Below are 13597 nucleotides of genomic sequence, written 5' to 3'. Positions count from 1 at the left end.
GGTCAAAAGAGGTAGGACTGGCCGTTCCTGTCGACCTTTTCCAAGGTGGTGTCTCTAGGTCTCAGGTGATAGCTACCTGTGTGCAGTGGCGGGGTGGGCCCAGCGGCCTGTCTGCTCTCAGGATGCAAATCTTCCTGGCTCTGCCTGATGGAGCTCGGACAGGCCATGGGGGACCACCTCCGGCTGCTGCTGGTGTCTTTTAGCTGCAGCAAGTTGTCCACCTCTGCCTGACGCTGTCCCCCACTTCCAATACAGCCAGTGAAATTCAGAGCCCAGAAGCCGGGGAGAAGGAGTTTTTCAATCCAGTGCTCAATGAAAACCAGAAATTGGCCGTTAGAAGAATCCTGAGTGGTGACTGCCGCCCGCTTCCGTACATTCTTTTCGGACCTCCTGGGACTGGGAAGACAGTGACAGTAATAGAGGCGGTTTTACAGGTGACAATGACAGGGCAGCGCTGTTCGTTCACAGTGGACTTGGCTCTGCTGTGTGTCCCTGGTGTCAACTTGAAATTGTAGAATCAGAAAGTTGGAAAGGACTTGAACGATCCCAGTAGTTTCTGTGTTGTTTACGTGACTAGTATTTTCAAAGCCTGTTTCACAGGTTCACAGTGTCCTAGACTAGGGAACCATTCAGTCACATCACGGGGCCTGACTGCCGCTGAGAAGGTCCCTTCCGGCACCTGCACGGCCGCTCTGCAGACTCCAGGGTCTCTTCTGCTCACAGCTGAGTGTGCACTCGTGTCGTGTTTGTGCATCACTCAGGATTCACGTTAGCACATGTGTGGCGGGCCCCAGAGGCGGCTTTGGGTCTTGGAGAGCGTAGAGCCCCACACCTTCTCTCTTGCCCTGTGGGCCTGTGTCCTCGGGGCATCTGGGGGGTGGGCGTGAGCCCAGGTGGCTGGGTCCCCGCAGTGAGCCCGGGAGTCTGCACTCGGGCCAACGTGTCGCCCTTTGTCTCCTGTGCCCTGGATGTAGGTGTACCACACCTTGCCGGACAGTCGGGTCCTGGTGTGTGCGCCCTCCAACAGTGCCACGGACCTGGTGTGTCTGCGGCTGCATGAGAGCGGGGCGCTGCGGCCGGGCACCATGGTCCGCGTCAACGCCACCTGCAGGTTCGAGGAGGTGAGTGTCCAAGGCGGCCACCAAGAAGCTGCCCTCCTGTCTCCTGGGCCCCACTCGTCAAGTGAGACTTTTATTCCCCAGCGGCAGTCACTCTGCCTCCTCCAGGAATCGGCGCCCTCGGCTTCACTGAGTGCAAACGCTCCTTATATTCGGTCCCTAAACGTGTTGTCTCTTTTAGGGTTTGCGTGTTGTTGCAAGCACCCCTGTAGGAAAAGGACAAGTTTCTGGTTTGCTTACAGAAGGGATTTGCTGTGCAAGAGCAGTTCTGCCTGACAAACGTATAAAGCGGTTTGGGGGAAGGGTCTGCAGGAGTAAGTCAAGTTCAGGCTCCAGAGCCTGTAAGACACAGACTAACTTGATCTGAAAATACGTTTTGATTTAAGGAAACAGTCTCCAGTCATTACTTAGTCACCACCCCGGGTATGTTCAGGATTGTCTGTTAGGCCTTTCAGCTTTGTTGTCTCGTCCCCCAGACAGTCAGCCAGGCAGTCAGGCCGTACTGCAGAGACGGGGAGGACATCTGGAGAGCCTCGCGCTTCCGGATCGTAGTCACCACGTGCAGCAGCGCCGGGCTTTTCTACCAAATCGGGGTGAGGTGAGAGCCACCTTGGGGCACAGGGACCCGTGGAGTGGACAGAAGGTCCCTGGAGCTATGTCTGAAGGGAGGCTGACCGACAGCACAGGGGACTTCAGCAGGTCAGGGATGGCTTTTCCAGGGAAGTGAGGTTTGTGCTGAGACCCCAAAGGTGAGGGCCCCATGGCTTACCTGGTGGGCGGAGGGCGGGAATGCGGGCTGCAGGGCCCCAAGCAGGGAGGAGTTCATTTGGGGGAGGGACGGGAGGTGCCAAGGGGACAGTGGCAGGAGCCGGCCAGGACCACCATGTGGTCAGTGGGGTACTAGGGCTGCAGGAAGCTGAGCAGGTATGAACACGGAGTGACATCATCTGATAGAAGGAATTCTAAATAACTGTAAATACAGAATTCATGCTTATATTCTAAGATACATGATGTTAAACTTTTTCAGCAGAAATTGGGACATGAGGTAGAAAGCCAATTTCCTCGTCCTGCGGAGGGAGGGATCAATCAGTGGGTGTCACTGGCCAAGTGAGACCTTGAGATTGACAAGTTCAGCCAGTGATTAAACAGCAAACTCATTGCCCGTGGAAAGAGCCAGGCAGGGCCCGCACGGCCCCAAGCACCGCAGGAGCAGGGGCCCCCACTGCCACCAACGCTGGGGCCTCTGGCTCACGGGGGTGGGAGACCCAAGGGTCCGCCTCCGCGCAGGGCTCCTCCTGGTGCAACGTCCCTGCTCCCAGCCTCCTCCGGCATTACCTTGGGGCGATGCTGGGCGTGGTGGCCCCAGCAAGCCTGCACCATCCCCCAGGCCCCAGCTGAGAGCCTGAGTCAGGCAGAAGTAGTGGAGGCAGCTGCCCCCAGTGGGAGCGCTGCCCGGTGCCCACCCAGACCGGCTCTCCCCGTTCTCACTCAGCCACATTGGAGAAACCAAGGCACAGAGCCCGAGGTCACACAGCTTTGCCCTGTGAAGTCGGGACTCCAGGCATCAGTCCCCAGCCCCATCCACGTCAGGGTGTCAGGAGCACGCCCGGCCGTGTGAGCCCCATGTGGCCGTGCTCCTGGCAGCCCCGCTGCTCGGCCCCTCGACCATGTCCCTCTGAGTCTTTGCAGAGTCGGGGCGACGGGCCTGCCCTGGGGCCAACTGTCTGGGTTGGCCTGTCAGGCCCCGGAGAAGAACCTGGCCGGAGTGACTGCTGACAACCCCTTTGGCTCTAGAGTTGGACACTTCACGCATGTGTTTGTGGACGAAGCGGGGCAGGCCAGTGAGCCCGAGTGCCTCATCCCTCTGGGGCTGGTTTCTGACGTCAGTGGCCAGGTGAGGCCGCTTGCTATGCCCGCTGGCTCTCATCCTGCTTTCCTGCAGTGCTGGTGGGGGGCGGGGGTGGCTTCCGCTGTCACTCACTCACAACAGCCCACGGCCACACAGTGACTTTGGTGAGCTCGCCCTGGCTCCCTGCCCACAGTCTGACCACTCTGCCCCCCACCCCAGGCTGAGTTCTCGGCTGCTTTCCTGCACCCACTGCTTTTGCTGGCCCACACGCTGTGATAGTGAGCTGGGGGTGCTCTTGAACTCCCCTCACACACTTGCTCAAGGAGGAAGGTTGGGGTCCCACCTCCTCCCACCCTGATGGCCTCGTCCAGAAGCAGAGTGGAGTGGGGGGCCAGGGAAAGGCTGATGGGAGACGCTGAGGGCTGCAGGGAGGTGCTCGAGTCCAGGCCCATCGAGTCTTCTCCTTTCCCACTGGCCGTGTCCAAGCCACCTTCATTCAGGGCAGCTCCAGCCCATCCTGCCCGCCCGCAGCCTGCACCCCCAGCCCGTGGCCGCCCTCCCGCCCTCCTGCCCACGCTGTGCTGAGTGCCCACTGGGAGCCGCTCTGTCCCAGATCATCCTGGCCGGAGACCCCATGCAGCTCGGCCCCGTCATCAAGTCCAGACTTGCCATGGCCTATGGGCTGAATGTGTCCATGCTGGAGAGACTGATGTCCCGGCCAGTGTACCTGAGAGACGAGGACGCCTTCGGCGCTTGTGGTGCCTACAACCCCTTGCTGGTGAGCTCAGACCCCCAGGCGGCAGGCGTGTCCATGCAGGGAGTGCCCAGGGTACCCGAGCACAAACGGGGTTCACAGGCCACCCCGTACCACTGGAGGGACGGCCTTGGAGCTACATGTTAGGGCCCAGCGTGCTGGAGCCCAAGCTTCGATCTGTGGGGTCCCTGGTCCAGGCCAGCCCAGTGGCTGTTGTTCTCTGAACCCCTGCAGTGCAGACACAGCTGAGCTTTACCACTAGACAGGAAACAGGAGCAGTGACAGGCAGACCAGGCCTGGAGACTAGAGACGGCATGTGGGGGTGGGGGGCACTGCAAGAGAGGCGCCGGCTCAGAGGGGCTGCCCTGGGCTCTGGGAGGGAGGCCTTGTGCCGGGGGCCGGCAGCCAGCTGTGGGACGGGCAGTCTGGGCCTGAAGCTGCAGCGAGGCCCTGGGGTGAGTCCCCCGCAGGCCGCAGGCTGAGCAGGCCTGTGGCACTGAATTGGGTTTGGGGCTTTGATTAGCAGCTTGGGGGCTGGACACGTAGTTACTGAGTCGGAGTTGGTCACTGAGTCAGCAGGAAAGGGCTGGGGCTCCCGTGTCCTCACCCAGGAATTGGGAGGCGGCTTGAGCCTCGAGTGAACGTCCCGGGCCAGGCAGCTGCTTCCCCCACTGGTGACGTCATCACCAGCAGTTCTCAGCAAGGTCCCAGCCAGGCCCTGGGGGCTGCGGGGCCAAGGCGCCCTGTGCTTCCGCTGTGCCTTAGCCATCCTGGCGTCCTGGCCACAGGGCCAGCCCATGCCGCCAGCGACTGAGCTGCGCCCAGGCTCCATGGGCATCCTCTAAAGGCTGGGTCCCAAGACCGAGCCCAGAGCACAGCCCGAAGCCAGACACACGGCCGGCCAACCAGGGAGGCTCCGAGAGGCAGCCTCTTTCTTGGTGTTCACCTGTTCTGTTCAAGTGGACCCTTTGTTCACAGAGTCGCCTGAGCTGCTGAGGTCGCTTTCTGCTCAGGTGGCATGGGGGCCAGGACAGGGGGTCTCTCAGCATCGTTTCCCTTGACACAGACGCTGCTGCTGTCGTCTGGTGTGGTGTCCTGTCCTTTGCCTCACACCTGTTGCCTGCTCTCTTCCTGTAGGTCACGAAGCTCGTGAAGAACTACAGGTCCCACGCAGCCCTGCTGGCGCTGCCCTCCAGACTGTTCTACCACAGAGAGCTCGAGGTCTGTGCGGACCCCAAGGTCACCAACTCCTTGCTGGGCTGGGAGAAACTGCCAAAGAAATCCTTCCCCCTCCTCTTCCACGGCATGAGGGTGAGTCGTGGCTGGTCACCCACTTCCATGGCTCAGCTCGGGCCACCGGCCACAGGGTAGCTGACCCCTCGTGCCAGCCACAGCCCTGCACACGTTCAGTCATTGCCACAGCGTAAGACCAGCCCTCGGGCGCGCGGGCGATCACACAGCACTCAGAGGTGCTGGCCCAGAGTGGGCGTTGGGGGCCTCCCCAGGTCCTCATGGGAAACACACTCAGGAGCTCATGGGCTTGACCGGAAGGCTAGGGGGACAGACGGGCCCCACCGAGGGAGGCTGGGCAGTGGGAGCTCAGTGCCCCTGGAGAGGCGCCCGCCTCTGTGGGTTAGGGTCACCTGAGAGCCGGCCTAGGGTCATGCCTCCCTGGTCGGCGTCCCCAGGGAGGGAGCGGTTAGGTGTTCGGTAGCCAGAGACAGTGCAGCTGTTCATTAAAATCAGTGTTTGAACTGGGAATTTGGCTGTTAGAACCCAGAGTCCAGTTTCTCGTTAACACCCCCCAAGCTCTCATCCAGAATGAGGGCTGCTCCCCAATTCCAAGATGGGAAAAGCTGGTGCTGGGTGACCCTGGAGTGGTGCTGGCCTTCTGGGTGCTGTTCCCAGCTGACCGTGCCTCTGGGGGTGCCTCCTGTGCCGGGTGCCGTTGTGGCTGTGGGTGAAGCTGTGGGGTGCCACCTTCAGAGGTGGGCCCGACCCTGACAGCACAGTCCCTAGAATAAGGCCTGCTCCCTCAGCCGCCTGCCTGTGTGTCAGAAGCAAAGTTGAAAGGGTCGCCATGGGGTGGGAGACGCCTCGAGTGTCCATAGAAGTTAGCTGAGGGAGGTGACGTGAGTGGGTGGCTGCAGAAAGAGCCCAGAGCTTCGCCGAAGCGTGTGAACCATGGGCACACGGAGAGACCCAGGCAGTCAGGAGGTCATGCCGCCCAGAGGAGCCACACATTTCGTGCAGCTTGCGGGGGTCTCAGTGGGCTTTTCTTGGGAAGTGGCAAGTGAGCAGAGGTTCTGTGAGGGGAAAAGGAGGTGCGGCCCCCATGCAGCTGGGAGCCCAGGAGCCCCGTCCAACCTCTGGGTCTTCGTCCAGGACCTGGACTGCGCCAGGCTCCACTCTGGGCCCTGAGGACAAACTGGGGGGGAGGGGGGCCCTCCGCGCTGGGACCACAGCGCCTGGCCACTCCGGCTGTTGGAGCAGAAAGGGTTTTATCGCGGTTAACTGCCTGCAGCATTGCAGTCCTGGCCTGGCCCTCACTATCCCCTGCATGCCCACCCTTGGCTCCTGGGTGCCACTCCAGTTCCCAGGATACGAAGGCAGATGCCCTGTCACCTCGCTGGTCTGCCCAGCACAGGGGCAGAGGGGCACAGGGAAGGTGCTCCAGGACACCGTGGGGCAGACCCGGCCCGAGGAAGCCCGATGTGGCTGTAGCCTGTCGTCCCGGAGAAGCAGCGGCGGGAGCCTGGCCGGGCCCAGCCCGTGCATGCTTGTCTGGCTTCCTTCCGCTCCATAGCTGGCTGGCCGGCGTGGCCCTGTCAAAGCAGGAGGTGGGGGCTGTCTGGCCCTTTACAGGGAGATGTAAAGCCAACCTCTGGGCTCGGTGGGAAACCAACTTTGGACTCTTTCTTAGTTTCTCCTGTTAGCTTTCTGCTTCATTAAGTCTAGCTTTATCATCAGTCATTGCCCCATTCCAACATACTTAATTTTCATTTCTGTAAGATGGTCTCTTACTTGCTGTTTTCTTCGTCCTCTTCACAAGGAGACACTGGTGACAGCAGCTTCCCTCAGGTGTCACTTTGCATTTCCACGTGTCTTCTGAGGGACCTTCCCTTCATAGCTTCATAGCTAGACACTTGTGACTTATTTTTTGATCCAAGGTGTTCTAGAGACATAGCTTCCTTGCCTCTTTTTTATTTCTGTTTTTTATGTTCTGATCAAGAACTATAACCTGTAAACTCTCAGCTTTTAAAAATGTGTAGCCCCATCAGTATAAATTTTGGTAACTGTTTTAAGAACATACCGAAAAAATTTATATTCTCTTATTTGGGGCTTGTAAGTTCTATATACATTTTTAAAAGAAATTTATGGAATCTGTCTTTTAGCTCTTGTGTGTTCTGAGCCAGATCCTGTCTGCTAGGTACTCTGACAAGTGAGAGAAGACTGGTAAATGGCAATCGGTTTATCGAATTCTCTTTGAATTTCTAATAGTTCTTTCCTTATGGATGTAACTGCTGTGTGGTTTCGTGCATACAGCTTTACGGTTCTTTCATCCTCCTCGTTATATGACGTCCTTGTCCACTGTTCCATGATTTTTGCTTTAAATTCCACCTTGTAATAGCAACTAATGTTGGCATACCCCTTTTGTCTTATTATCTGGTATCTCTTTGCCCTCTGTTTTTATTCATTCTTTATCATTTCATTTTAGGTGTATTTCTTAGAAGCAGTGAATTTTTATATTTAATCTCATTTAAGAGTCTCTGCTTTTAATGAGATAAATCAGTCAAACCTACAGTCACCTAACTTCATACCTTCTTCTTTCCCTCTATTACTTGTTTCTTCTTCCTTATTTTTTGTGGTGGTTTGGTTGATAATCTTCAGTGTGGACATTCTGCTATAAGCGTCCTTTGTGGTAATCTTCTTGTTAGTTATCTCAACCTTTTATTGTAAATCCGAGGGATAGTTACCTATGGCTTAACAGCAAAAACGTGACCTGAAAATTAATGCGTTCTTACTGTTTTATCTGGTATGCACTTTTTAAATTATAGTAAAATACACATAATATAAAACTTACTATGTTAGTTATTTTAGGAATACAGTTCAGTAGTGTTGAATATATTCACATTGTTTTTCAACAAATCTTGAGAACTTTCCATCTTCCCAAACTGAGACTCTGTCTCCATTCAATGCTAACACCACTGTCTGCTCTCTGTCTCTGACTCTGACAACTCCGGGGACCTTCCTTTTAAGGCTGAATGACAGTCCATGCACAGAGGGACCACGTTTCCTTAACCATCGTCCATCCCTGGACACTTGGGCTGCTCCCACCTTTTAGTTATTGCAAGCCACGCTGTTCTGAACCTGGCTGTGCATGTATTTGTCTCCGTCCCTGCATTCAGGCTTTTGGGTCTACACCCAGAAGTCCGTTGCTGGGTAACGTGATTCTGCCTTTAATTTTTGGAGGAACCACCATGCTGTTGTACAGTTTCTCCATGTCCTGGCCAACACTTGTTATTTTCTGGGGTTTCTGGTCGTAGCCCTCCTGATGGGTGGGAGGCAGGCTCTCAGACTGGTCTGGACTTGCGGACCCCTGATGGTCAGTGATGCTGAGCCCTTGCCACACGCTCACAGGTCGTCTGCATGTCTTCTCTGCTAATTGGGGAGAGAGAAGGCCCACGCTGGCATGTGGGGGAAGTGGGAGCCTGAGTGAGTGGCCACGCCTGTGCTGCGGCCTCCTGGACTGACCACAGCTGGCCGGCCGCCTCCCCTGGCCGTGTGGTCCGTTCTTGCATGCCCCCGGCCTCGGCCTTCTCCTCTTTCTACTAATAGCATGTGCTGACGCTTCTGCGTTGAGCCCTGCCCGTGTGTCAGTGGGCTCGCTCCCCGCTGCCCTCACACTCCATAGCAGCCCTTGCACCCTCAGCGCTCACCGCAGTGGTGATGGTTTTGAGGGCGGCCTGCCCTGCTACACTGGGCTGCCTGCACGCAGCTTTGCCCCACTCCGGCCGCGTCCCTAGCACCTACTTCTGCTTGTCCATCAGCCCTAGACCAGTGTTGGATGAGTAAATGCAGGTTTGTGATGGATGTGCCATTCTTTTGTCTCCCAACTAACTCAGGGCAGCGAAGCTCGTGAAGGGAGAAGCCCATCGTGGTTCAACCCAGCCGAAGCCGTGCAGGTCATGCGTTACTGCTGCCTCCTGGCCAGGAGCGCCTCGAGCCAGGTGTCTGCCAGCGACATTGGTGTGATCACGCCCTACCGGAAGCAGGTGTGCCCTGCCCCAGCGAGCTCCCGGTGCTTCTGGTTCACAGGGCCACAGGAGAGGGGCAGGTACCCGCTGGTCGTGTAGCACCAGGTCCCTCTGTCGCTCCCTTGTCTGCAGCCACTGCTCCTGCACCGCGTCCCCCACACCCGGGCCCTGGGCTGGGAGCTCCGTCTCCCCGTCTGTCCTGTCCTCAGCATGAAATGTCACCTCCCCTGGGTGTGAGGGCAGCGAGTGGGCTGTGCCTTCATCGCGGCATGTATCCCTCTCCCCTGTGGTTGGCTGGCCAGTGCTGTCCCATCTCCCATGTCTGCAGACACCTGCTCGTGCCCACACCTGGCTGTGTTCTGTGACATGGGGGAGGGCATGCGAGTCCCCACAGTTGTCAGGGACTTGAGAGATTTCATACGTTTACCGGCCATTTCTTGTGTTTTCCTTACAATTCCTATTCAGATCTAGTGTCCACCTTAAATTGATCCCGACTGTGTTTTTTCTCAGCAGTTTGTGCCTTTTCAGTTTACTCTGTGTATCCCAGGCCCTTGGTGGCTGAGTGTGTTTCAGACATGCTGTCACCGGGTGACCGTCTGGTTTCCTTGACACGTGTGAGTCTCACCTCAGTATAGTTAGATACGGATATAACACCGATCGTTTCCGTTACGGTTCGTGCTTTTGTTTCTAAGGTATCTGTCCCCAGCTTGATGTCATGAACTGTTTCCCCACTTTTTCTGGAAGTTTCGAGTATCCACTTCTGACCATGAGCTGTGACCCACCTGGGTTTGCTCTCAGTGTGGGTGGAGCTCTGTGTGTGTAACCAGCTGTTACTGTCGTCTGTGCTTCTCTTTGTGCGGTGTGTGCCCCGCCACACGCACACGCTCCATGCATGTGGGCTCCACACACACGGACTCCACACGCGCAGTGCTGGGCTCCATGCGCACGGGCTCCATGCACACGCATGGTGCTGGGCTCAGCTCTGCTCAGCTGCTTCCCCCCAGGACTCCGGCGTGGGCAGTGCGCTCGGGCTGAGGTGACACCTGGGATGAGTCGTCAGACCTGCCTCCTGATTTTGACTTTGTGTTCGCTCTTGTGAATGTTAGGAATTCCACCTTTTACCCAAAAAACATGTTTTTCTCCTTGGCAGCAGTTTCTCAGTGTGTCCTAGCTGTGGTTTTAGTTTTGGCGTCTGCTTCCTGAGTTTCTGGGTTTGTTTATCCTGAGATTCGTCCCTTAGTACTTATTTCAGCAAAGACCTGTGAGTGGCAGGTCAGATGCTCTCATTTAACGACCTCCATCTTGAATTTGCATCTGAATTCCGTTTGGCCCTGGCGCCTCCTCCCTCTTCTGTGCTGAGAAACCTCCTCTTTGCCTGAGCAGCCTTGGTTTTTAAGTGATGTCCTCGTAGTGTTAATGTCTCCCATTTACCGTCCACCACAAAGCGTGGCTGTGACTTCTCTGCCCAGCTGGCACCTCCTGACGGGTCTGCATGGATGCCCCCATCCTGCCCGCCCGGAACTGCTGGCTGACGTGTCCCCGCCGTCCCTGGACCTCCGGTGTGTGGCAGTGTCTGGGCACCTCCACCAGCGTCCCCCCCCACGCCCCAGGCCTTCTGCTGAGGAGTCTGCATGGCTCCGGTGCGGCCTGTTCCTTCTGACGCTGGGTGCTTTCTCCGAGACTTCACGTTGGTTCTTTTCTACCAGCACCTCCTGGAGACACTTCTGTGCACACAGCCGGGACACGCGTCGTCTCGTGACCTCCGTGACTCAGTGGCCCCGTTCCTTCTGGCTCCGTGGCCGCTTTTCACAAGTCCGCGCTCCTGGCTGCCTGTTGTGGCCGCAACTTGGGGTGCACGGCCACTTCCAGGCCGCTTTTGTGTGAAGGCTCAGGCCCCTGGCGAGTGGGGTCCCCTGGAGGGGCCTGTGTCCCCCCCGAGGGAGGCGCCCTGGAGCCTGTCGTCTCACTCCCTCACACCGTGTGTGTCCCTCATCCTCACCCCTCCCGTCAGCTGATCTGCCTGAAAGCAGGATGTGTGTTCTGATCAGCTGAGATAGATGAAGTGGGACTTGGAATTGAAAAGCGATACATTGCGCATTGGTCAGTATTCACTTACGCTGTAATATGAAAGAAACGGTCAGATTTGTAAAGCTGCCTTTAATCTTTCTTTTTATCTGCTTCAAGGTGGAGAAAATCAAAATTCTTCTGAGAAATGTGGATCTGACGGACATAAAGGTCGGGTCGGTGGAGGAGTTCCAAGGCCAAGAATACCTGGTCATCGTCATCTCCACCGTGGGTGTTTCCGGTGGGGCCGCCGCAGCTTTCGTGGGTTCAGGGCACACTCAGGGAGCAGACGCCAGGCTGAGGGTGACACAGAGAGCAGATGCAGGGTGGGGACCGGCCCGCACCCCAGGACTCACCTCAAGCAGTAACTAGGGAGCTCTTTTCAAAATAAGCCACAGGTCAGCAGACAAAAAGGAAAGAAGAGGGACCCAGGAAGAAATGCGCTGGAGAAGGATGGACAGGATGTGGAGAGGAGGCGAGGCGCAGAGTGGGAGGCGGGGCCAGAAGGCGCCACAGGGGAAACTAAGTTCCCCCTCAAAACCCATTTCTCGTCTTTATATTTATTGAGCAGAATGTTAATTGCAGATAAGCTTTAAAAATTCAGACAGGAAAAGAAAGTAAGAACCACCTCTAACCCTGCGCCCAGGGACAGCCGGGTGGGTGTTTGGCCGTCTGGGTGCAGAGCAGTGAGGCCTGCCCCCCACCCCCACCCTGACCCCCTGCTGCTTTGGCTTTTAACTGACAGTGGGGTCCTGCTGGTGCTTAATATGCTTTTAGATATCGAGTTTCTTTCTATGGGGGGAGGGAGAAAAAGTTTGAAGTCCCACATTTATTCGTCTGTGGTTTTTAGGTGCGGTCAAATGAAGACAGATTTGAAGATGACAGATACTTTTTGGGTTTCTTGTCCAACTCGAAAAGATTTAACGTGGCCGTCACCAGGCCCAAAGCCCTGCTGATAGTGGTGGGGAACCCTCACGTTCTCGTCAGAGTGAGCTGCCCCCAGGAGGGCGGGGCCTGGGGACTGGCTCGCTGGCTGGCTGGCCGGTGGCTTAAAGGCTCCTTGTGTTTCCACAGGACCCCTGCTTAGGTGCGTTGCTGGAGCACAGCATCACGAATGGCGTGTACACCGGGTGTGACCTGCCACCCGAGCTGCAGGGTCTGCAGGGGTGAGCCCCATCCCCGCCCCCCACTCCCGCCTCTCCTGGGCTGCAGTGGCCACTCCATCCAGTCCTGGATGTGGTGGTGGCCAGCGTCACCTTCCCTGCACAGCTTACGTAGGCAACCATCGTGCCCCTTGTAAAAGCCACGCTGTGAAGAGGGCACATGCCCAGCCCCGCTGCAGTGCTCCTCAATCCTGGGCCGGACCCCTGGGGGACCCCAGCTCACTCTCCCCTCGCCCGTCCCCTTCTGCAGCTGTGGCTAGAACTGCGGCCTGCCCTCCCTGCCCAGCGGAGCCAGGATTCAAGGCACCAGGGCAGACCTGGTCTGGAGCTCCCTGTTGATAAGGGACAGTGGGAAGGCAGCACAGCCGACCCCCAGGAGCTGCTCTCAGCCCTGGCAGCTACGCTGGTGGCACCTGCTCACCTTGCCACCCGCTCTGCACCCAGCGTGTTCCTGCCCTGTAGTACAGCCCATCACCAAAATAAACGCAGTTATGCTTCACGTGGCCTCTGACTCCTGTTGGCCCCACACCGTCCTCTCTGGGTCCTTGAGGTCGCGTTCACTTCAGCACGGGCTGTGCAGACCCCGGGGGCTCAGTCTGGGCTGGACGGCTGGGCAGAGCAGGGGTTGGCCTGTGTCACAGCCCCACCTGTCCCCTCTGACCAAGAGCTGGCCCTTTCGTGCAGACCCTCAGGGACTGGTTTGTAGGAAAGGCTGGAAGCTTTACATGTTCACTGTGCTTTCGTGAACAGCACCAACCTTGGGGACTGCACCCCAGGCGCCCAGGAGGGGTGTCTAGACGAAGCCTCTGGTCACGTGTCACTGAGGCAGGGTGGCCGCAGAGGGACTGGCTCGGGCAGGGACAAACCGTGCAGTGCTGTCTCAGGAAAGGGCCGCAGTGGGGGCGGGGGCAGGGCCAAGTCCTGGACTGGGAGACCCGCAGACGACACCCTTGCCATCCACGTGACCAGAGACAGAGCCTGGGACAGCGTATTCAGGACCCTCAGCCCCTCACAGCCGCATCCACAGGTGGGCAGGCTCTGAGTCTCTGTGGCCTGGACCTTCCCCGTGGTGGAGGGACCCCTGCTGCAGACAGGGCCCCAACTGACTTCCTTCCCGGGTCGTCGGGCTGCTCTCCACCTGTATGCAAGGGGCCGCCTGAGAAGCACAGGTGACTTGTCTGGATGACTGGGAACAGCCAAATCCCCAGCTTCCCACTAGAGACCTGCAAGACGTTTCAAGCCTCTGTGGGCACTTGTGTTGGGAGCACGTGACCGCTTCCTCCAGGACGGCCCCTGGGGTAGTGTGAGCCGGGAGGCCCCAGCAGGCCCTGCAGATGCTGAGGCCAAGCACTCCTGTGAGGAGTTGGACGTGGCCGGGGGAAAACACGAGC

General features: G+C 57.6%; 1 protein-coding gene across 1 annotated transcript in view; it reads left to right on the top strand.

The window, feature by feature from the left end:
- The window catches only part of MOV10L1 (Mov10 like RISC complex RNA helicase 1), a 52062-nt gene extending 39357 nt beyond the window's left edge, over positions 1 to 12705 (top strand). Inside the window, 11 exon segments of the mRNA XM_033116612.1 lie at positions 256 to 434; positions 975 to 1121; positions 1595 to 1716; positions 2913 to 3012; positions 3581 to 3745; positions 4859 to 5032; positions 8848 to 8997; positions 11164 to 11271; positions 11894 to 12031; positions 12118 to 12209; positions 12457 to 12705. Of these exon segments, the coding sequence (XP_032972503.1) occupies positions 256 to 434; positions 975 to 1121; positions 1595 to 1716; positions 2913 to 3012; positions 3581 to 3745; positions 4859 to 5032; positions 8848 to 8997; positions 11164 to 11271; positions 11894 to 12031; positions 12118 to 12209; positions 12457 to 12466 (1385 nt within the window). The 3' untranslated portion in view covers positions 12467 to 12705.
- The last annotated feature ends 892 nt before the right edge of the window (positions 12706 to 13597 follow it).

Source organism: Rhinolophus ferrumequinum, chromosome 10 (genome assembly GCF_004115265.2).
Source record: "Rhinolophus ferrumequinum isolate MPI-CBG mRhiFer1 chromosome 10, mRhiFer1_v1.p, whole genome shotgun sequence".
Taxonomy (NCBI): domain Eukaryota; kingdom Metazoa; phylum Chordata; class Mammalia; order Chiroptera; family Rhinolophidae; genus Rhinolophus; species Rhinolophus ferrumequinum.
The sequence above is the reverse complement of the archived record's forward strand: the minus strand, read 5'-3'. Positions and strand labels throughout refer to the sequence as shown.